The 24,043-nt window shown below is 53.6% G+C and overlaps 1 protein-coding gene across 1 annotated transcript; it reads right to left on the bottom strand.

The window, feature by feature from the left end:
• Nucleotides 1-567: 567 nt before the first annotated feature.
• ELMOD3 (ELMO domain containing 3) lies at nucleotides 568-23,340 on the bottom strand. The gene is made up of 12 exons (XM_055122486.1): nucleotides 23,196-23,340; nucleotides 21,498-21,766; nucleotides 14,911-14,985; nucleotides 13,833-13,902; nucleotides 10,891-10,959; nucleotides 10,079-10,170; nucleotides 8,855-8,978; nucleotides 8,513-8,635; nucleotides 4,538-4,668; nucleotides 2,871-2,947; nucleotides 2,565-2,692; nucleotides 568-2,030 (listed from the first exon to the last, which is right to left on the bottom strand). The coding sequence occupies exons 2-12, from the start codon at nucleotides 21,549-21,551 to the stop codon at nucleotides 1,831-1,833; spliced, it is 1,143 nt and encodes a 380-aa protein (XP_054978461.1). The 5' UTR covers nucleotides 21,552-21,766; nucleotides 23,196-23,340; the 3' UTR covers nucleotides 568-1,830.
• Between the last annotated feature and the right edge of the window lie 703 nt (nucleotides 23,341-24,043).

The raw sequence follows: 24,043 nt of genomic DNA, 5'->3' as shown, positions 1-24,043 counted from the left end.
AGGGTTATACCTGGGGTTCTCAGGGGTTTACTTGGGGCCCAGTGCTTGGTGGTCACTCCTGGTGGTACTCAGGGACTGAGCCCAGCCCTCAGCTCTCTCAGGCCCTTGGGATGATTTTTTTTTTCTTTTTGGGTCACACTCGGTGATGCTCAGGGGTTATTCCTGGCTTTGCACTCAGGAATTACTCCTGGCAGTGCTCGGGACCATGTGGGATGCTGGGAATTGAACCCAGGTCGGCTGTGTGCAAGGCAAACATCCTACCCGCTGTGCTATCACTCCAGCACCAAATCTGTGTTCCTGATGCTTTCAGGGGTGTGAGGCATTTTAAGTTTCCCATGGAAGGCCTTTTTCCAAGAAAAATACACAGATGAAGGGGGCTCAGAGAGTACCAGGGGAAGGCCTTGTGTGCAGTCGGCCCAGTATGATCTGAGCCCTGGCACACAGCACTTGGGATTCTCCCCAAGCACCACAAGGAGCAACCCTTGAGCACTGAGCTGGGAGTAGCTCCTGCTAAGCACTGCTGGGTGTGAACCAGAATCCCCAGAAAGGAAAATAAGCAGACTGAGATTTTTGCGATTTTCTTGGTTTTATTTATGTTTTTGGTGGTGGTAGTGGTGGGGTCACCCAACTGTTTTTAGGCCTAACCTGTAGCTCTGTGCTCAGGGCTCACTCCCAGCATTGCTCAGGGGCCCATATACGGTACCTGGGATGTGGACCAGGGTCAGCAGCCACCTGCAAGGCAAATGTCTCACCGCCTGGACTCTCTCTCTCTCAGGCCCTTGGATTATGCTTTTCGAGGGTCCAGATCCACCCCTGGATTCCACCCCCGCTAGTGTCCCGAGACCAGACACACGGAGGTGCTGTCTGGAGCATGTGGCCCTGGGACCGGGCTTCTGCACGTGCAGAAGGGCCACACCAGTGTGAGGAGAGGGGGCTGCGTAGAGAGCCCCCTGACCCACACTCTCTGGCCTGTGGCAGTCAGGGCCTTGCTTTCTGGTTCTGCAGGAGGGCCTCTTCTCCCCTCAGAGCAAGCCGGGGAAAGGGCTTGGTGACGCTCTTTCTGCCCTGCTCCAACCCCGGGGCCCAGAGAGCTCCCTGCCATTTCTGCGGGAGAGGCAGCCTCTCACCAGCCCCACCTCAGAGACCCCAGGGGCCAGCAGGACGGGAAAGCTGCGGGGCGGTGGGGGGCAACTCGGCAACACTGGCCTGGACAGCCTCGAGCAAATGGACACCACAGACAGCAACCCTCAAGCGAGTGTTGGCTGCCCAGGGCAGGCCCCGTCCTGACCGCATGGCCTGGCTCTCAGCAGGACCTAAAGATGGGCAGTGGGGCACGCATGGCCTGCCCGAGGGAAAGGCACCACACCCTCAGCCAGAGCCACACTTTTCATTCAGACGTGCTGGAGTGTGTGGCTGGACGGGCAGCAAGGGGGACACCCAGCCAAGCACCTGATTCTGTATCATATAAACAGAGGGGAAGTGTGGGAGGGAGTGGCGAGTGCTGAGGCTGGCCCCCGGGCTGCCTCCTGCTGCCACCGAGGCCTCCTCCCTTCCAACAACATGTCCCTGCTCCACGCATGGAGTCTGCAAACCTGCAAGGTGGAATGCAGTGCCGTGGCTTGGAGATGCCTCGGTGTAGGGCGCTGTGGAGCCTCCAGGGGGCGCTCTCCCACCTCGTGTTCTCAGTCCCGACTGAGAATAGCTGCTGAGCCGGCTGACATCAGGGCAGTTGGGGTGGCCCAGGTCACGGCCTGAAAGTCTCAGCATCCCAGGCCAGGCCCTGGAGCGTCCCACAGCCCTCTCTGTAGCGGGGCCAGGCAGAGGCAGGGCTCAGATCAGCCTGCCGTCCGTGGGGTACGAGGGCAGCTCGCACACCCCGGTGAAGGTGAGATCTTGGGAGTGGGAGGCCGGCGGCCCGCGGCACTTCTGTGCCCCCAGCAGGGAGGCCTGGCCCTGCGACACTCGGGCCAAGTACAGCTCCAGCATCTTCAGCAGCCGCCTGGGGCTCTTCTTGGCCAACACTTCCAAGTCTGGGACAGAGACGGGGGGACGGGGGCTGAGGCAGTCTGGCACTACAGGCCCGGCCTCAAGGATGCCCAGACACTATGGGGTGGGGGGGGTCTTTTTTTTTTTTTTTGCATTTTGGATCACACCCTGTGATGCTCAGGGGTCACTCCTGGCTCTGCACTCAGGAATAACTCCTGGCAGTGCTCATGGGGACCATATGGGATGCTGGGAATCTGACCCAGGTCATCCGTGTGCAAGGCAAACGCCCTATCCACTGTGCTATCGCTCCAGCCCCATGAGGAGGGGTCTTAAAGACGGGAGATGCATCCCGCAGAGGGCAATGGAGGAACTGGAGGCCACGCCCTCCCCTTGTCCACCACAGTCCCACTGAGTGGCCAGTGCAGCTGGAGGCCCCGCTCTGGCTTAGAAACTAGGCCAGCAAGGGAAGGAAGTGGTAGAAGGAAGTGGAGGCTCTGGGGGGCTTCGGGAGGGGTTGGGTGGCCCTGAACCTGGGGACCCCAATAGGCCAGGCCCAGGCCCGCCCTGGACGTGCACACCTTTGAGGACGAAGCCCGAGTCAGAGATGGTCTTCTGCTCTGTCCTCCAGACGTGCGCCAGGCGCAAGAAGGTGGCGGCGTAGAAGCTGTTCACCACGGGGATGACCCTCTGCTGCCGGTTACACTCCCTGTGGAGATGGGGGTCTCCGTGTCACAGCCCGAGCGCCGGCACCCCTTCCTCAGGAGCTGGACCTTCTGGTGTCGGGGTGACGGAGGAGACGCGGGTGGAGAGGAGGCGGCAGGGGCTTGAGGGGGCCGGGGAATGAGACCGGGTCGGGCCGGGCCAGGCGCAGGAGCAACACGTACCTGGACAGACACTCCTCTCGCAAGGCCTGGACTGCGATGCGGGTGATGTTGACCGACATCAGGCAGAAGGGGAATTGCTGGAAGGGAGGGGCACCAGGTCAGGGGGACCCCCACGCCCACCTGCTCCCCAGCATCCTCCACCCAGCGTGCCCGGGCCCAGCTCCTGGTACTTTGCTGTCACTTGCACTAGTCTCTCTCTCCCATCACACAGGTGAGGCAGCTGACCGCAGCCACCTGGAGTCACTTTCAAGGTTCCCAAGTTACAAAATCCTGTGTTGCAACCAGGAGGCCCACTCACTCCAAACTGACCAACAGCCAGTTCATTGTCATCCAGGCCCCGCAGCTACCTGAGCTGGGGGCTCTCCAGGGTCCTCACCAAAGCCCTTTGTGAGCGCCACCCTCGGCCCTGAGATTTGGATGAACACACAGGAGCCGGGTGAAGATCTGGGGACCAAACTTGGCATGCTTGGAACCAGGGAGTGACGCTGGGGTCCCTGCATGGGGAGCCTGTGCTCCAAACCTTGCCCTCTTTCCCCAGTGCTCTTCCACGCTCCTTCCTCGCCAGCTGGCTTCCTTCCACCCCTCTATGTCAGACATACGCCTTTCTCGGGACCTTTGCTCTAGCTGCCTTGAGCTGCCGGTGCTTTTGCCCCAGATGTCCATTAGGCTAACACCCTCACCCCTTTGAGGCGTGGTCTAGAGACTTCCCGCCCCCAAGAGCCACCCTGGCTGGACTGGGCCATAGCATCACCATGTTCTCCAGACCTCACCCTCCTTGTTCTTTTCCCTCCGCACGTACCCCTCTGCCATACTCTCATTTATTTGTGCTTATTGTCCTGTCTGCCCTGGGACAAGAACCCTTTTTAATTTTTTTGGCTCTTTGGGTCACACCCGGCGTTGCACAGGGGTTACTCCTGGCCCATACACTCAGGAATTACTCCTGGCAGTGCTCAGGGGACCATATGGGATGCTGGGAATCAAACCTGGGTTGGCCGCGTGCAAGGCAAATGCCCTACCCACTGTGCTATGGCTCCAGCCCTGGGGACAAGAATCTTGATCAGTTTTGCTCACTGATGTGCCCTGAGCGTTGACACAGGCACACCAGAGAAATCTGTTGGGTGACAATGAATGGATTCCTGAGCCTGGACGAGACAAATAGCAGGAAACAGGCCACATCTACTCCCTAATGGAGGCCACAGCCAACCCCCACAGCCAGCCACAGAGCCTGGATGGAGACCGAGGGCCATGGAGCTGCTGTTGGCCTCAGCGCCCTTAGAGGCAAATCTCGGGGCCTGCAGTCAGCAAATCTCCTCCCAGCTCAGAGGAAGGGTTTCTGGTAGACAATGGGACCTCTTCAGGAGGGAAGGCAGCTGGAGCACTGACGGCATATGGGTTGTGCGAGCGCGTCTGTACAGAGACCCGTCTAACTGCCCCGTCCAGCTAGGCTTGCTCACATCCCGCTGCACAGAGGAGGCGAGCAGGGCTCTGAGGACGTTCAAGCAAGCGCTGGGCAGGGGCAGGCCATGAGGTCGACTCCCGGTGACCACAGCTGTCCCGCGGGGCCCCAGCAACAGGAGCTACCCAGGAGGCCCGGGCGGTGCTCAGGAGAGCCCCGAGCCCCGCTCCCGCCCCTTAGCCCCCTCTGCTGGTCTCTCAGTGAAACCCACCTGGATGTGGTGATGAGACAGGCGGAAAATCTCCTGAGCCATCAGCAGGGTCTTGGAGTCCATCACCAGGTAGAGCAGATGCAGGAGTGCCAGGAAGCCCGCACCTCGCAGGTCCGTGCCCGGGTTTGTTCCTGGAACAGGAACCATGGGGACACTCAGGTGGGGTGGCCCTGTGGTGCGGAGGCCCTGCTGTCCAGGGTCCCCAGAACCCGCTCGGAACTTCCCCAAGGCCTTGCTCGCCAGAACTCCCGGAATCTAGTTACGACACGCCGGTCGAAACTGCCTGGCTGTTACAAGTCGCCCTGTGGTTCCACCCGCTTCCCGCTTCAAAATGAGAAAAAACCCCACAAAACTCAAAGCTCTGAAAGTAAAGAAAAACACTCCTTATCGCTGAGGAGAGAAAATTCTAATGACAGCAGATTCTCATCAAAATCATGACAGCCAGAAGGAAAGAGCACATTTTCAAGCACTGAAAGGAAAGAATTGTCAACTTGGATGGAAGCACTATATCCTAAGACATTTTGTCACCAGCAGACCTCATTTAAGAGCCAGGAATGGGCAACCGCCGCCCCCCCCCCCCCATTCCCCTGCCTCTGGCGCCATTTAAGCTCATCAACTGCCATGATCCAGCACTGTAGCACTGTCCTCCCGATGTTCATCAATTTGCTCGAGCGGGCACCTGTAATGTCTCCACTGTGAGACTTGTTACTGTTTTTGGCATATTGAATATGCCACAGGGAGCTTGCCAGGCTCTGCCGTGCAGGCAGGATACTCTCGGTAGCTTGCTGGGCTCTCTGAGAGGGACGGAGGAATTGAACCCGGATCAGCTGTGTGCAAGGCAGACAAACGCCCTACCAGCTGCACTATCGCTCCAGTCTGCCATGATCCAGAGACTCACAAATAAATTTCGGAAGAGATCAACAAGCTGCAGAGATGCCTCCAGAGCCCAAAGTCACCATCCACTTAAAATTTAACTCTAGCTGTATCATCCTATTAAAAATTTTAGAATTCCTGGAGTGACATCTCAGATTCCACCACTACCAAGAAGAGCACACCACATCTGGTGGGATATAAAGCAGAAGGCAACCAATCTCAATTTAAAAAAAAAAAATTAGCACACAAGGCTCAACCTGTAACAACATGTCAATAATTTCTTTTTTTTTTTTTTTTTTTGCTTTTTGGGTCACACCTGGCGATGCACAGGGGTTACTCCTGGCTCTGCACTCAGGAATTACCCCTGGCCGTGCTCAGGGGACCATATGGGATGCTGGGATTTGAACCCGGGTCGGCCGCGTGCAAGGCAAACGCCCTACCCGCTGTGCTATCTCTCCAGCCCCCAATAATTTCTTATACCAGGGCTTTATGGATCGAGGGTGAGATACAACAATCTTCACACACTTTCTCCTAAGGATACTTTTTTTGACCATTTTTAGTGAATTATTCATTACAATCGATACAAAATAAATTATTTAGGGCCGGCTATTGGGGCAGGCTTGGGTGGTGGTTGGGGAAATTAAAAATAATGGTGGTGGGAAGATGTAATGGTGGTGGGATTGGTGTCGGAATACTGAATGTAATAAATGACTGTGAACAACTTTATAAAAATGTAAAAATTAAAAAAAAAAAAGAGCTGAGCCAGAGTGACAGGACAGTAGCTGGTGTGTTTGGCAGGTGGCCAGTCCAGGTTCAATCCTCAGCCTGTACCTGGTCTCCTGAGCACTGCCAGGAGTCTTCCTGCAAAGCGCTAGAAGGAAGTTCTGAGCACTGCTGGGATGGCCCGAAAGCAAAAACTAAACAAACAAGGGGGAAAAAAAAGAGAAGAAAATGGCTAAAGGAAGTTCTTAAAATAGAAAAGGAATGATAAAAGAAGGAGTCTTGTAATATCAGAAAGAAAAGAAAGAGTGCTTGTATGGGTGAAGAGCACAGACTTAGCCTGCTGGTGCTTCTGCTGTCTGCTTGCAGTAGGGGGGATCAGCCCGAGGGACGTGGGTACCCAAGCAGGGGCTCTATCTCCCACCGAGGCCCTCCTCAATTTTAAAATGGTTTAGTGGTTGAAATAAAAATCAGGACATTGATGATTTCTCAGTGTCATCACTGTCATCCCATTGTTCGTCGATTTACTTGAGCGGGCACCAGTAACGTCTCTATTACACTCAGCCCTGAGATTTTAGCAGCCTCTCCTTACTCGTCTTTCCCAACGATTGGAGGCTCTTTCAGGGTCAGGGAAATGAGACCTATCGTTGCTGTTTTTGGCATATCGAATATACTATGGGTAGCTTGCCAGGCTCTGCCCGTGTATACAGCAGAAATATTTAAAACATATTATAAATGGGGAGGCTAAAGGAATTTAAACAGGTCAATACCAGGGCTGGAGCGATAGCACAGCAGGTAGGGCATTTGCCTTGTATGCGGCCGACCCGGGTTTAATTCCCAGCATCCCATATCGTCCCCCGAGCACCACCAGGAGTGCATGAGTCAGGAGTAACCCCTGTGCATCGCCAGGTGTGACCCAAAAAGCAAACCGATCAATACCAATGAATCATCAGTTAACTGTGGACGCAGTGTTTACTTTTGAAATTATGAGTATTTTCTATTCCATATAAATAGAATTCACTGAGTGCCTGCAGCAGCTCCTCTGTCTTCACTATTCAGAACTTGTAACTAAGTTATTTAAGGAAATGGATTTTAAATGCAATTAAGGGGGGAAAAAAACACCAACCCAACTTCATATGATTTTTCTTTAATGAAGCAAATATGCTTATTTAAAACATTTAGAGAAAATGCAAGGGGAGGGGGAAGAAAGACATAGAGAGAGAGAGGGAGGGAGAGAAAGAAAGGGAATGAGAGAGGGAGTAAGAGAGAGAGGAGAGAGAGAGGGAGAGTGGGAGAGAGGGAGAGGAAGAGAGGGAGAGAGAGAGGGAGTGAGGGCTGGAGCTGTAGCACAGCAGGTAGGGTGTTTGGCTTGCACGCGGCCGACCTGGGTTTGATTCCCAGCATTCCATATGGTCCCCTGAGCACCGCCAGGAATAATTTCTGAGTGCAGAGCCAGGAGTAACCCCTGTGCATCGCCGGGTGTGACCCAAAAGAGCAAAAAAAAAAAAAAAAAGAGAGAGGGAGCGAGGGGTGGGGGAAGAGAGAGAGAGAGAGAGAGAGAGAGAGAGAGAGAGAGAGAGAGAGAGAGAACACGCCGGTACAGGGGCAGGACTCCTGCCTTGCATGCAGCTGACCCAGGTTCCATTCCCAGCACAGAGTCAGGAGTAATCCCTGAGCACTGACAGACAGAGCCTCCAAAGAACAATGATGACAAACACAAAAATAAGTTAATAAAAGAAAGATATGTGTTACGTGTTTAAGAAAGAACTTGGACTTTTACTGAAGGGGGGGGGAAAGCCAACCTCAGATGACTTTGAAGAAAGAGTAGTATAGTATAAACATTGGTTAAGTCATTATTTTCCCTCAAAAAATAAATAATATAAAACAGAGCTGGGTGTGGCTCAGTTTTAGAGGACCTGCTTGGCATGGTTCTCTACCTAGGCGGTGAGGCCCTGGCATTGATGCCTGGCATGGCGACAAAAAAAAAAAGATATATGTGTATTTTGAGCCAGAGTAATAGTACAGCAGATGGGGCCCCAAAACAAACCAATATATATGCACATTTACACGTGTCACGGATCACATACTTATATATAAAACGAAATTTCCATTAATAATAAAAAGAAAAAAACAGATTCCAAGTCATCCTACTATTTTAGAGTATTTCCTGCCAAGTCCCACGAGAACTTTTCTCTCCGTCCACATCAGCCGCACCATTTCTCACAGACAGCCCCTCGGGATCGCCTCTGTGCTGGCCGCTCCCACCTCCACAGTCGCTCCCCCATCCGGGGCACTGGGATGGCAGGAAGTGGCCTACCTGGGCTCTCCCCCGGGTCCCCAACCATGGGTCACGGGAAAGAAGGCGGAACTTTCCCTCCTTACCCTGAAAGCCCAGGTCCTGCCAGTGGTCTCCGAGAAGGGCGCAGTCGCACTTGGAGCCAGTCAGCTTCCTGTAGATGGTCTGCAGGACGCGGCCGTGCATCGGGTCTTGACTGTCCAGGCCACCTGCCCCCAAACACACCCGTTTCCTCCACTGGCTGCGCCTGGGGTAGAACCCCCTGCCTGGGGGACAGCCAGGATAAACCATGCCGGGGCACCCCACTCGCACCCACAGTTTCCCTCTTGGTTCTCACTCCCACATGCCCGACACGGGAGCAGGCAGGACCCCCGCTGGGCCTCGCCAACAGGGGAGCACGCTGACCACATGCCTGGCCTGCCACTCACACTGGGCGATGGTCAGCACCAGGTCCCTTTCTTCGTGGAGGCCCTGGTGGAGCTTTGGAGGCCCAAAGAGGCGGTGCCGGAGGGCGGCGAGCCCGGTCCTCCGGACAGTGGGCTGGATCCTTTGCTGTGGAGAAAGGCGCAGGGGCAGGAAGGTGGCCGGGCTCGCCTCTTTAAGACTCACCCTCGGGAGGCTCAGTCAAGGGCCCAGCCAGGCCGAAAGAAGTAACTGTCCCAGCTAACTGGGCCCCCTGCAGCCTCTGTGAGCCTCTGCTGGGTCTCTGCAGAAGGGCTCTCTGGCCCCAGGTTCCTTTTTGGGGGGAAGCAGGGGGTGGTTTGGCCAAACTCAGTGTTGCTCAGGGATTACCCCTGGCTCTGCACTCAGAAATTACTCCTAGAGGGGCTGGAGTAATAGCACAGCGGGTAGGGCGTTTGCCTTGCACGCGGCCGACCCAGGTTCGATTCCCAGCATCCCATATGGTCCCCTGCGCACCGCCAGGAGTAATTCCTGAGTGAAGAGCCAGGAGTAACCCCTGTGCATCACAGGGTGTGACCCAAAAAGAAAAAAAAAAAAAGAAAGAAAAAAGAAATTACTCCTAGAGGGGCTGGAGCGATAGCACAGCGGTTAGGGCGTTTGCCTTGTATACAGCTGACCCAGGTTCGATTCCCAGCATCCCATATGGTCCCCTGAGCACCAACAGGAGTAATTCCTGAGTGCAGAGCCAGGAGTAACCCCTGAGCAGGCCGAATGTGACCCAAAAAGCAGAAAAAAAGAGGAAAAAAATTACTCCTAGGGGTGCTGGGCGACTGTTTGGGATGCTGGGGATCAAACCCCAGTCAGCCGCGTGCAAGGCAAGTGCCCCACCTTTGCTATGGTGCCGGCCCCGGGCCAGGCTCTCCAGAGACAGATATCCCCTGGCATAGCCTTGTCAGCTAGTTGTCTGGATCCAGCCCTTTGGATTTGTTACTGCTGTTGGGCCACACCCGGCAGTGCTCAGGGCTGACTCCTGGCTCTGTGCTCGGGAACCATATGGGATGCGGGGCCGGAGCCCAGGTGGGCTGTGTCCGAGGCACACGCCCCGCCTGCCATGCTATTGCTTTGGCACTGGATTTCTCAGGACAGACAGTGCTCTACCAGAAGCTACGACCTGCTTGCCCAGGCCCCTGTTATGGTGGCACAAAGGCCTGTGACCTACCCCCCGCGCTCCCCCTGCGCCCGCTTCCTACCTTGAAGGAGGAGAGGTCTATGGTCTGGAAGTGCTGCAGGGCCTCACTGAAGGAGACCAGCTTCCCGGGCTGCTCTGCGCGGGCCGGGGTCCCTGTGGAGAGGAGACCACCAGGCTTGACGTGGCGGCCGCTCCGGAAGCGGGGGTTTAGGCGGGCTGCTGGCTGCCACCTCCGTGCCGAGCACTGGCTTCCAGCTCTGGACACCAGACACCTACTCTGCACCCCACCCTCTTTCCAGGGACTGCCACCCAGCGGTGGGCGGAGACCCCCTTCGAGCAGGCTCCTGAGTGATTGGCCAGGCAGCCTCTGCAGTGAGCTCTGGCCTGCAGGGGACCCTCCTGAATCCCACTGCCCACAGGGCAGAAGCACGCCAAGGCCGTGTCGTCTGCACCTGTCCTGATTTCTATCTGGCCCTTTCCCTGTCCCCAACCCCTGCTCAGTCCTCCCTTCTAGGGAACTGACATAACGGCTGACAATGTAAGTGGTGGCTCCCAGTCCCTGACTCCACCCTCCAGATGCTCAGGGGGACTCAGTTCTGACCACCCAGCCCTCAGAGGGGGTCCGCCCCATCTTGGGGACTTCCTCACACTGAACAGGCAGTGTCCCCCTAACCCCGTCCTCTGCAGCCCGTGAAAGCCGTCGGTTCCAGGACTTCCCTCTGCCCCAGGCACCCCTGCCCCTACCCCACCCCCTGCACTCCCACTTCCCCATGCTACCGCCCTTGGGTTTGCAGGCGATGCAGGGCAAATGTGAGGCAACTCGGGAGCTCTGTCTCCCGGCCCCCATGCCTCAGTGCGAGCCACCCTGGTTACCTGGCTCTGGCAGGACGCTGTCCACAGCCTCCCATTCTTCCTGGGCCCTGAGCACCTCTGTACTCAAAACTGCAACAGAAACCAAAGAAGAGACCCTCTGAGCGCGAGGGCGTTGGGCCCCAGGGAAGCCTCATTGCCTGCCGTGGGCCCTGGCACCCTCCTAACAGCTGCCAAAGGGACCTTTCCAGAGACAGGTCTGATGTCACTGGATCAAGGCCCTCCAGGGTCCTCCCAAGACAAACAACTTCGGAGGAAGAGAAAGACAGTTACCGGGTGATCTCACTCACTTGGGGAGCAGACAGTGGCCAGTGGAAAACAGAACAGGGTGTGCTAAGTGTGTGTGTGGGGGGAGTTGAGGAGGGGAGATGAGGGGGCCTGGGGAGAGTGGTGGAGGGATAATGACGTGACAGTGTGCCCAGGATACGGTAGCCTTGCCTAGAACATTCATACTGATCTGAAAACCATTCTTATCAATACTACTGTAAATCACGATACCCTCAAGAAGGAAAGAAAACCAACCGAGGGGCTAGAGAGACAGACCAGCGGGTCAGGGCACTTGCCGTGCAATGCAGCCAACTGGGGTTCGATCCCCAGCATCCCATACGGTCCCCCCGAGCCCCACCAGGAGTGATTCCTGAGCACAGAGCCAGGAGTAAGCCCTGAGAACAGCCAGATGTGGTCCTAAGACATAAAAACGCAAACAGGGATGAAGGAAGAGATGGCTGTGGGGAAGCAGAAAGTACACCCGGAGCCACAGAGCTGGGCAACGCCACCTCTCCATTGCTCACCAGCTGTATTTCTTTTGGCAACTGACTCCACCATCTGCACTCGCTCACATAAGTGCAGGGAGGATGATGGCTCTTCAGCTGCTTAGAGTAGGGGGCCCAGAGGTCAAAAGTCAGTACACATTGGCCAGCACTACCGACACAGTGTGGGAGGGGGTGGCAGGTAGCTGGGTCCTGAGCGTCAGGACCTCGAGGAGTTGATGCTGCAAGGCCCAGCTCTAAGTGTGGCAGCAGACACGGGCGTGAGGGCTTCCAAGCTGTGTAACTCCAAGGGACTAGAGCACGCCTGACCTCGGGAGGTGAAGAACAGACAACTCCCACCCGGCAGGCTGGACCCCTGGGAGAAAGGCAGCTGAACCAAAAGAACAGCGTGACCTGGGGACGGGTGCGGGGGACTAATGTGCGCTGCGGGTAGCAAGGAGCTCTGTCACCTTCACCCCTCACCTACTCCTGCGCCACCAACTCAGTGCTACAAACAACATGGTCGAAATTATGAGCCAGTAGGTGAAAGCTCGCCAGCAAGTGAGCGGGAATCTGCTGACAGCAGGATAGAAAACAAAGTCTAAAGGTCTCATCCGGCCATCGCAGTCTGGAGCGAAATGCAGGAACCCAACACGGGGCTACGTGGCCTTCTCATCCTTTGGAACCAGGTGAACGCCTCCTACCTCTGAGGCTGGTCCTGACACAGATACCCCTTTCCCCGGAAGAACAGAAGGACAGGGAGGAGAACCCAAGTCTTCAGGGAGATGACGCAGTTCCCCTCAGTTAGGGCCCTTTCTCCTTTCTCAACAGCCTCTTCGTTCAGGCGCTCTCCCGTTAATTCACATGGTACAGAGCATTGCTTAGCTTATTCATTTAAACTGGCTGAGGGCAAGCTGCGCAGTCTCTTAATATTATGAAAAGTATTTGGCACACACAGGCCAGAAGCCTACAAATACAAAATATTTGGGCATTTTAGGCAAATTCTCTAATAAATGTTAGGTTTATCAGAGACAAACTCCTACAGAAAGAAACTTCATAGACCTCCAAATAATTTTCTCTATTGGGAGTATTATTTTTTACAATCCCTTATTTTCAGAGAATACATTTTCATGTATACAATGTATAGTTTGCAGGATTTAAAAATACTACTACGGGGGCTGTAGAGATAGTACAGCAGATACAGAGCTTGCCTGGCAGGCAGCTGACCGGGGTTTGATCCTGGGCACCACATACAGTCCCAATAAGCATGCCAGGAGTGATTCCTGAGTGCAGAGATAGGAGTAATCCCCGAGGCACTGCCAGATGTGGGCCACCCCCCGCCCAAATAATAATACATACCAATGATCATTCTGTCTGTGTGCTAAGCACTTTATATTACACTTTAGCCCTCCTAAAATTTTACATTTCCCCTCACATAGGCTCAGATCCATCTGCCTGTTTTGCAGATGAGAGAGTGAAGGTCAGCAGGTTGAGAGAGTTACTCAAACTCATGCAGCCGGGTTGAACCGGGAGCTGAGCCTGAGAACCAGACAGCAGAAGCCAGGGGCTGCTGAACTGGCTGGCGTGTGGAAAGCCAGAAAGCAGGATGGGTGTCATAAGACATAGGAAAGAACTGTGCCAAGTAGGCAAAACGGGATAGGTTTCTTTTTTCTCTCCCAGAGCCTTTTCATATTCAGCCTCTTTTCATCGTTTGGTGATCCCATCCCCGGATCATATCCTTGGAGGATGAAGGTGGTGTTAGTACTTTCTCTGGAGACAGAGGTGCTCGATGATTTACCCAAAGCACACAGTAGGGCACAGGGAGACTTGGGCAGGGATTGGAACTCAGGTGTTCTGGTACCTAATCCACTCTTGATTCTGATTCTCCTAGAAGAATGAAAAATCTGGGGGCGGAGTGCAGCAAGTAAGGTGCTTGCCTTGCATGTGGCCAGTCTGGGTTGATCCCTGGCATCTCATACAGGCTCCTGAACCCCACTAGGAGTGACCCCTAGGTGCAGAGCCAGGAGTAAGCCCTAAGCACCACTGGGTGTAACTCCAGCCCCCCAAAAGAAAAAAATCTGTACAGCTCTGTATGACAAGTAAATGGCGAGAGGATTTCAAAGGACGAAAAGCAGATCCTTAGGGAGCTCTCAGGCGGGGCTCACCCAGGCATCCCGGACCCTGAGGGAGCCTTACCACCAGGCTCCCAGCCGTTAGCGTCTGTCGTCAGCGCCTGGAGGATGCTGTGGCTCTGCAGGTCGGAAATCTGTAAGGGCAGCAGCCTTTAGTGTGAGGCAGAGACCCCCGCCCCCTCCACAGAGACATGAGCTCGTCCCACTCAAAGTGTCATGGGAACCTTCTGGTAAGACCAGAAAGACCTAGTCCTCCCCATGGCTGTCAAGAATGACCAGAGAAATGCTGCAGGGGTTGAGGCACTTGCCTGGCAAGTGGCTGACCCCACCTCAATTCTTGCCAACACATATGGTTCCCTGAGCATTACTAGGGGTCCCATCTGAGCACAGAGCCAGGAAGAGCCCCTGAGCACTGCTGGGTGTCACTCAAGCCCCTTCCTTTTTTTTTTTTGCCTTTTTTTTGGGGGGGTCACACCCGGCAATGCACAGGGGTTGCTTCTGGCTCTGCACTCAAGAATTACCCCTGGTGGTGCTCAGGGGACCATATGGGATGCTGGAAATTGAACCTGGGTCGGCCGCGTGCATGGCAAACACCCTACCCTCTATGCTATTGCTCCAGCCCCCTCCAGCCCCTTCCTACCCCCAATAAATAAAAACATTTTGGGGCTAGAGTGATAGCACAGCGGGTAGGGTGTTTGCCCTGCACCCAGCTGACCCGGGTTCGATACCCAGCATCCCATATGGTTCCCTGAGCACCGCCAGGAGTAATTCCTGAGTGCAGAGCCAAGAGTAACCCCTGTGCATTGCCAAGTGTGACCCCAAAAGAAAAATAAATAAATAAATAAAAATGTAAACATCTTAAAGAGCAATCCAATTATGATGGCAAAGTGGAATGACGTGGGGACAAGGGTGTACCGGTTAGTAAAGAAACAAAAATTTACAAGGGTCAGGTGGGCGCCTTTGCTATCCCCCCATACCATGTGGTGAGTTACCTAATTAGAAAGAGGCGGTTTGTATGCTGGTGCCCTGAACCTGCGCCCTGGTGCTGAGGACAGGGTGCCTAGGGTACAGCTCTATGCAGCAGTAGCCACAAAGAAACACACATTGGCAGGAAGTACGGCAGGATAGGGGCTAATACTTACGGGTATCCCTCGGAAAGCCAGAAAGGGTTTGCTGTCCTTGTCATGTGATGAGTATCTGGAAGATACATTTTTGGCCTGGAAGACAAAAAAGAATCAACTTCCCTGGTATTTCTTGGTCCCCCAAAGATGGCACCTTAAATGTTCTACCTTTCCTCAGTATGACTGTCACTGTCACTGTCACTGTCATCCCGTTGCTTATAGATTTGCTCGAGAGGGCACCAGTAACGTCTCCATTATGAGACTTGTTACTGTTTTTGGCATATCAAACACGCCATGGGTAGCCTGCCAGGCTCTGCCGTGCGGGCGCGATACTCTCGGTAGCTTGCCAGGCTCTCTGAGACGGATGGAGGAATTAAACCCCGGTCGGCCTTGTTCAAGGCAAACACCCTACCTGCTGTGCTATCGCTCCAGCTCTCCCCTCCCCATAATGATAAACTCCTGAAAAGTCTACTTCAAGGAACATTTCCAGGGTAAACTTACAAACTTAACATCTGATCTAGACTTAAGAAAGATGACACAGGCTGGAGCCATTGTACGGCATAGTATAGGGCTCTTGCCTTGCATGTGGCTGACCTGGGTTCAATACCCAGCATCCCATATGATCTCCTGAGCCCGTGAGGAGGGATCCCTAAGCCCAGAGCCAGGAATAAGCCCTGAGCACCCCTGGGTGTAGCCCCTTCAAAAAAGAGAAAGAGGAAAAAAGACAACAACACTCCCCCATTATCTCCAAAGTCCAACTCAGCTCTCCTGCCTCCAGAGTTCTGCGAGTGAAGGTCGGGGAAGCTGCGTCCTCACTCTTGCCCTTCCGGCTCCAGCAAACCTTTCCCCTGGAAGGGCAGAACGCAAACGCCCAGCAGCAACTTGCAAGTCCTATCACTAGTATCCTGGCCAGAGTGAGGCATGGCTTGGTGGTGAGCTACGCGCCTGATACCAAGTGCTCTCTGGGGGCCCCAGCGGCAGCAGAGAGACTCTACAGACACCAAAGCCACTCACATGCAGACCCCCATCAGCACAACAACAGAGGAGGGGGAAAGGCCTGACTGCAGACAGCTGGCACCAACAGTTCCCAAAGAGGTGAAAGAATGCTCAACTGACACAAAGTAAGGGAAAGGGCAAGGCAAGCAACTATGAAATAACAGTTTCCACTTTTGATACGGGAGATCACAGTAGAAAGACTGGGGTTGGAGCAATAGGACAGTGGGTAATGTGCTTGCTTTGCTGCGGCAGACCTGGATTTGATCCCCCACACCCCGTATGGTCACTTGAGTCCTGCCAGGAGTGATCCCTGAGCAGAGCCACAAATAAGCCCTCACCACCATAGGTGTGGCCCCAAAACAAAACAAAAAACAAATAAAAAAAACAGCAATCAAAAACACCCAAACCAAAAAATGAAGTGATAGAGAGGTTGTACAGCAGGTAGGGCTCTTGCCTTGCATGCGGCCAACCTGAGTTCGATCCTCAGTATCCAGTATAGTTCCCCAAGCACCACCAGGAGTAGGAGTAATTCCTGAGTGTGGGAGTCAGGAGTGACCCCTGAGCATTGCCCGTGTGACCCCCCAAAACCAAAACAAACCACAACAACAGAAAGCAAAGAACAGAGTAGCACTGTTGTCCTGTTGTTCATCAATTTGCTCAAGCGGGCACCAGTAACGTCTCCATTGTGAGACTTGTTGTTACTGTTTTTGGCATACCGAACATGCCACAGGTAGCTTGCCAGGCTCTGCCGTGCAGGCAGGATACTCTCGGTAGCTTGTCGGGCTCTCCGAGAGGGGTGGAGGAATCGAACCTGGGTCAGCCACGTGCAAGGCAAACCCTGCTGTGCTATCTCGCTCCAGCCCAAAGAACAGAGTATATGCGTTATTTGATCATTTATAATTTAAAAATTTGTTTCCTTTAAGCACCGTGCAAAGCATTTAACAACATATGTGCCTGCTGCGGGCAGGAACTGGATGAGTGGCTTTTGAAACACCCACGCCTGAGTCCCATTCTGGAGGTGCCGCATGCACTGAGGTGAGCCTGGTCACCCCCACTCTGGAGATCCCAGTCAGGAGAAAGCAAACAAACAAGCAGACATGCTCGCTACTGCAGACACTATTCCCGGAGCCGTCCCCACGCAAGTGACAGTGGGCCACGCACCAGGAGAGCACTCGCCGTGTACGTGTGAGGCCCTGGGTTTGTTCCTGGCACCACAGAGACAGAAGAGAAATCCTACCAATGAAGCAGCTGTAAGTCGGCCTCCAGCCGAAAGACAAGGGTGGGGGCGGTGTTTTCACTGGGCAGCCCTGAGCTTCCGCTGAGGTAGTGGCAGAGCCACAGAGCAAAGCCAGGGCCTCCCACAAGTGAAGCGTGTGTTCTCCGGCTCAGTCAGAACCCAAGCCTGGACTCGAACATTTTTAAACCATGAGAAACCACACAGTCATTTCTTCCCACTGTCTGTGTTGTGTTTGTTTTTGTGGCAAGTGCTCTACTGCAGAGCTACATCTCCAAGGCAACTTCTTTAAAATAAATAAGGGCCAGGGAGGGAGCCCAAACGGTAGACCACATGCGTAACATGCGTGAGGACCTGAGTTCAATCCCTGGCTCTGCCTAAAAGAAAGGGTGGAGGCAAGGAAGGGAGGAAGGAAGGAAAAAGAGGGAGGGAAAGAGGAAAGGAGAAGTTAAAGAAAAATTTAATTAAAAGACAGGCGATTTCCAAAGTGGGGGGAAGAGATGAACAGAAACTTGCTGAAAGATGACATACAGGGGCTGGAGCAATAGTACAGCAGGTAGGGCGTTTGCCTTGCACGCAGCCGACCTGGGTTCGAGTCCCAGCATCCCATGTGGTCCCCCAAGCACTTCCAGGACTAATTCCTGAGTGCAAAACCAGGAGTAACCCTGAGCATCACCGGGTGTGACTCAAAAAGCAAAAAACAAAACAAAACATAGAGATGGCCAAAAGGTATACGAAAAAATGCATCACTTCTCATTAGGGAAATGAAAATCAAAACAACAATGAGAGGCAAGAGCAATAGTTAAAGCATTGGCCTTGCAAGAAACCAACCTGGGTTCAATCCCCAGCATCCTACATGGTTCCCCTGAGACTCGCCAGAAGTCATCTCTGAGCACAGGGGGCTGGAGAGATGGTACAGTGAGTGGGGTGTTTGCCTTGCATGCAGCTGATCCGGGTTCAACCCACAGCATCCTATATGATCTCCTGAGCACAGCCTGATACCTGAGCGCAGAGACAGGAGTAGCCCCTGAGCATCGCTGGTGTGGCCCCCAAACAAACAGAAACCCAACAATGGGGTGTCCTCTCATACCAGTGAGACTGGCACACATCGCAAAGAACAGAAAAACAGTGCTGGTGGGAAATGTGAGGAGAAAAGGGGGCCCCTCAGTCACTGCAGATGCAAATGTAAACTGGTCCAGTCTTTTTGAAAAACAATATGGACATTCCTCAAAAATCTAGGAATTGAGCTGCCCTATGTATGACCCGGCAATTCCACTTCTTGGCATTTACCCCAACGGCCCCAAACCTCTATTCAGAAAACACATTTGTACTTGCTCCTTACAGTCCTAGTCACAATGGCCAGAATATGGCAACAACCCAGTGTCCGAGAACAGATGATTGGAGAAATAAACTATGGTACATAAACACAACGGAATACTACTCGGCTGTAATAAATGATAAACTGGGGCTGGAGGGATAGTACAGTGAGTACGGTGCTTGCCTTGCATGAGGCTGAAACGGGTTAGGTCCCTTACATTTCATATGGTCTGAGCCCCACCAGCAGTAATTCCGGAGTGCAGAGCCAAAAATAACTCCTGAGCATCACTGGGTGTGGCCCCTAACCCTCACCAATGATAAATGCATACAACTTACAGCTATGTGGATAGATCTGGAGAGAATCATGTTGAGTAAAGTCAGGACAGAACAATCTTGCTCTTATGAGGGCTATAGAGAAACAGTAAGGTAACACCATGCTCAATCGATGTTCGAGGAGAGGCTGGGGGAGAGGGCGACCACTGTGACAATGCTGGAGGGAGATGTGGTGCTGGAGTGTGTCACATAGGAAGCCTTGACCATAACAATTCTGTGAACCCCAGGCCCAGAACGCTAGTACAGGGACTTGCACTCAACTGACTGAGACTCAATCCCTGGCACCATTTATGGCTCCCTGAGCACAGCTAGTGGGGATCCCCGAGTGCAGAGCCATGAACAATCCCTGAGCACATCCGGGAGAGGCACAACCCTCCCTGCCAAAAAGAAAAAAATAACAAAAAATCTGAAAACCTAAACTAATGAAGGAAGTGTTGCTTCTGCCAGACCCTGGAACCGTTGCTACTCTCTTCCCCCCGCCCCCCCCCCCCCGTCCCTCCTCTAGAAGGACGCTGACCACCACTCCTTAAGCTCGGCTCCGAGTGCTTGATCCCTGGAATACAAGAACAGAGGCACAAACACACTGCAGCCAAGCCCCCTGCCGCGAGCGCAGGACCACTCTGCCGGTGGGTGCCATACAGACTGCTTCCGTCTCCTCCAGGAGACTGCTCTGCCTGCTGCCATCTGGACCCTGATTCTCTGCCCCAGCACAGATCCACAGTACACATCTTCCTGCAAATGCCTGTCGCCCCACCCAGCCTCTGCTGCTCTGAGTGAGGGACCTTCTCTGATGCCTCTTTTCAGTTCTTACACCATCAGCCTAGTACTCGGCATGAGAAGGGTCCCTGTTAGTCAAGCCATCACGCTGTCTGCCTTAACCTCCAGCAATGAGTGCGCCAGGGAGACAGGACAGGGGTTAAGGTGCTTGTCTTGTATGTGGCCAACACTGGTTCAATCCCTGAAACTTCGTATGGTCCCTGAGGGCCACCAAGTATGATCTCTGAGTAGAGTCAGGAATAAGCCCTGAATACCACCGAGTGTGGCCAAGAAGAAGTAACAATAAGAACTTCTATCAATGTACGCCAGTTATTTCTCAATGACTAGAGTTGGGGATATACTAGGATTAACACCTGAGCACAGAACCAGGAGTGACCCCTGAGTACCGCTGGGTGTGGCCCCCAAACCAAAAAACAAACTGTGACCTCAGAGCCAGGAGGGATCACGGGGGTGAACACAGGAGGCGTTTCCATCAACGTCATGGACATCCCCAGCTTCAGCGCAGTTTCATTTGGAAGCCCCAGCGCACACACGTGACACTGACTCTTAGAACGACCTCACACTCTTTCCGACTCAGCTCAAGAAGAACAAGATGATGATGACACCAAAGAACTGTTTTCCAATCCAGAAGCCAACTGAAGAAGTCATCTCTCGGTCTCTGCATCATCCCTTCTCTTTTTTTTTTTTTGCTTTTTGGGTCACACCTGGTGATGCACAGGGGTTGCTCCTGGCTCTGCACTCAGGAATCACTCCTGGCGGTGCTCAGGGGACCATATGGGATGCTGGGAATCGAACCCGGGTTGGCCGCGTGCAAGGCAAACGCCCTACCCGCTGTGCTATTGCTCCAGCCCCTGCATCATCCCTTCTCTAGATGAAGGACGACCGCCTGGCACTTAGCAATCACCTTGGCATCTTCTCAGCCTAAGGCGGTAGCAAGGCCGCTGCTCTGCTGTGGGTGACCCTGAGAGCCTGGAGAGCCCCTGTCCCCACACCCCGGTTCAGAGCAAGAGCCGGGCTCCATGTCCTTCTGGCCTCCAGTTCTTTTTTTTTTTTTTTTGGCATTTGGGTCACACCCAGTGATGTTCAGGGGCTACTCCTGGCTCTGCACTCAGGAATCACTCCTGGCAGTGCCGGGGGACCATATAGGATGCGGGGATTGAACCTGGGTTGGCCATGTGCAAGGCAAATGCCCTACCTGCTGTACTATCACTCCGGCCCCCTCCAGTTCATTTTGTTTGCTGGAAAAGGCTAGCTTTCTTTCTTTTCTTTTTTTTTTTCTTGCTTTTTGGGTTATACCCAGCAATGCACAGGGGTTACTCCTGGCTCATGCACTCAGGAATTACTCCTGGCGGTGCGCAGGGAACCATGTGGGATGCTGGGAATCAAACCTGGGTCGACCACGTGCAAGGCAAACGCCCTACCTGCTGCATTATAGCTCCAGCCCCAAGGCTAGCTTTCTTTAGCCAAAAATAATCCAAGTACTTGAAAAAGAAAAGAAACTACCAGGAAAGGTGAGTGATCCAAAGGTGAACAGAAGCTTCTTCTAAGAGAACACAGAGAACTACAACAGAGATCTTTGGCAGACATGTCCCTCCTTTCTCCGGGGCTGGAAATCGAACACGGGGCCTCATGCATGCTGAGCATCCCGCCCCTCCCCTTTGGAAAACATATCTACAGCTCCCCTCTCTCGGATAAATTTGGTCTTTTTTTTTGCTTTTTGGGTCACACCCAACGATGCTCAGGGGTTACTCCTGGCTTTGCACTCAAAAATTACTCCTGGCAGTGCTTGGGGGACCATATGGGATGCCGGGGACCGAACCCGGGTCGGCCACGTGCAAGGCAAATGCCCTACCCACTGTGCTATCGCTCTGGCCCCTAAATTTGGTCTTATTGCTATTAACAATATCTCCCAAATAGATACCCTCTTTCCCAAAGAAAAGTGCTTGCTTACCTGTCCATCTTTTAATTCTTTCTCATTATGGAAAGAGCAAGATTTTTCACTCATGACTCAGAATCATTTACTCAAGTAAGGCTTGTCCTGGGGTCCAGAGAGGAATAACTACAGGGAGATCCGGAGGTCCGACTGCTCTACCTTTGCCTTCCTCCTTGGCCGTCATGCAGACCAAGAGAGAGAAAACAGTCCCTGTGAGCCATCACCAGGGTGAAGGAGGTTTCTGTGAGGGCTGAAAGATGGTCCCTGAGGTCTCGGAAGCCTCAGCCCTGTTTAAAAACAACAACAATAACAACATTAAGACTGTTTTCATGGCTCAGTGTGCCTCTACTGAGAAAACCTGGTTGGAAAACTCACGAAACTGCCACAGAGGCAGGCTGGAGGGGGGGTGGGGGAGAGAGGAGGGAGGGGGGAGCTGGAGGGAAACAGGGGACACTGGTGGTGGGAAATGTGCACAGGTGAAGGGGTGTTGGAACATGTATGACTATGACCCAATCATGAACAACTTTGTAATTGTTTATCTCATGGTGATACAATTTAAAAAAGGGGGTTGGAGTGATAGTAGGGTGGGAAGGGCATTTGCCTTGCATGTGGCCAACCAGGGTTCGATCCGCAGAATCCCATATGGTCTCTCAAGAACCCCCAGGAGTAATTCCTGAGTGCAGAGGTAGGAGGAACCCCTGAGCATTGCCAGGTGTAACCCAGAAAGAAAAAAAAAGGGGGGAATCATTAAGCTTGGGGTTGGAGCAACAGTGCACTGGGTAGGGGGTTTGCTCTGTATACCACTGAGCACCACTGGGCATGGCCCGCAATCCCCAAAATGAAACAAAACAAACCCCGGAACTGGAAGCTTCTTTCTTCTTTCAAATTTTTTTATTGACTCACCTTGAGGTACAGTTACAGACTTACAAACTTTTTTTTTTTTTTAGTGAGTCAGACTTACAAACTTTTGTGCATTAATTTTCAGTCATACAATGATCGAATACCCATCCCTCCACCAGAACTGGAAGCTTCTAATACCAGTTCTTAAAACAAAAAAAATGTTCACACACAGAGCTGGAGAGATAGCAGAGTGGGCAGGGCACTTGCCTTGCACATAGTCCACCTGGGTTCGATCCCCAGCATCCCTCATGGTGCCCTGGAGCCTCACCCAGAGTAATTCCTGGGTGCAGTAATTCCAGGAGTTAACCCCAGAGCACCACTGGCTGTGGCCCCCAAACAAAACACAATTACTGCTCCAGTTATCACCAACAGCGGACTGGCCAGGGGGCTATGCAGTAGTGGGTTAACCTGTCTGGCTCACTCTCTGGCTTTCACCCATGAGTAACGTGGGAACTGAACATAACGAACATGTGTCGCCGGAAAAATGAGGATTCTAATTGTGCACATGGTTCACGCAAGTGGAGAGTCTCCCTTCCCAGAGGTGACTGATTTACTAAGGGGAGGCCTCTCCCGGAGGCTAGCCTTCCATGGAGGGAAGCTTCATTGCCCAAGCACTGGCTGCTGGCAATAACGCACTCTGCCACGCGGTGGGACGCACTGATCGCAGATGGAAGGAGCAGGGACCCCCTCCTGGCCTGAGTGGGCATGTGCTGGCTGCAACGCAGGGGTGGGCAGAGGTCCTGGGTACTGTACTCTACAGTCTCCACATCTGCCTCCCTTTCCCTGCCCGCGTGCAATCAACAAGCCATCACTTACCCACAGAGCAGCCTCAGCAGGCGACAGGCAGTGTGTCGGGAGCAATCCCCGGTCTGAAATGAGTCCAGCAGTGCCGACCCTGGGCCTTCACACATCTGCCCCACGAACTCGGGATGCAGAAGCTGGGGCTTCAACAGGCGCCATGATCTGTATGGCAGAAGGAAAGAGCCGAATGGGCGTCAGAGCAATAGCACAGCGCTGGGGTTCCATCCCCAGCACCCCAGATGGTGACCTGAGCCCCACCAGGAGTGATCGCTGAGCACACCTGGGTGTGGCCCAACCCACTCCCTAAAAGCCAAAAAAACTAGAAATAGTCAAACAAGCAACACCCCCAGCTATGAAGTCACCAAAATGTTCCTTAGAGCTGGGCCTGGAAAAGGTGACTGATTGTCTACAGTCACTTCAGCAGTGGTGCCGCATCCACTTTAGGTCAGGAGCTTTCTAAAGGGCTGGTTTGCTGGAGCTTAAATTCTCAGGGAAAAGACATTTAATTTAGAAGCTGGGGGCGGGCAGAGTGATAGTGCAGCTTGGGTAAGGTCTGCCTTGCACCTGGCTGACCTGAGTTCGATCTCCCGCACCCACTATGTTCACCCCCATGAGCACTGCCAGGAGAGCCAGGAGTCTCCCCAGGAATCTCCCCAGATCCTTGCGTCACTCAGCCGGAGGCCTGGGGATGGCATCAGCCCCTCCCAGTCGGCCCCGCGTCCCCGACTACTGGTCAGTTCGCCGGGACGCACAGCTGTCCCGAGCTCTGGGTCCTTCGCGGTGCCCCGGCACCCGGGAGCATCCGGGGTCGCTCCCAGCGCGGGTGGGCCGGGATGGGGGAGGGGGGTCCTGCTTGCCTGGGC

This window comes from Sorex araneus, chromosome X (assembly GCF_027595985.1).
Source record: "Sorex araneus isolate mSorAra2 chromosome X, mSorAra2.pri, whole genome shotgun sequence".
Taxonomy (NCBI): Eukaryota; Metazoa; Chordata; class Mammalia; order Eulipotyphla; family Soricidae; genus Sorex; species Sorex araneus.
The sequence above is the reverse complement of the archived record's forward strand: the minus strand, read 5'-3'. Positions and strand labels throughout refer to the sequence as shown.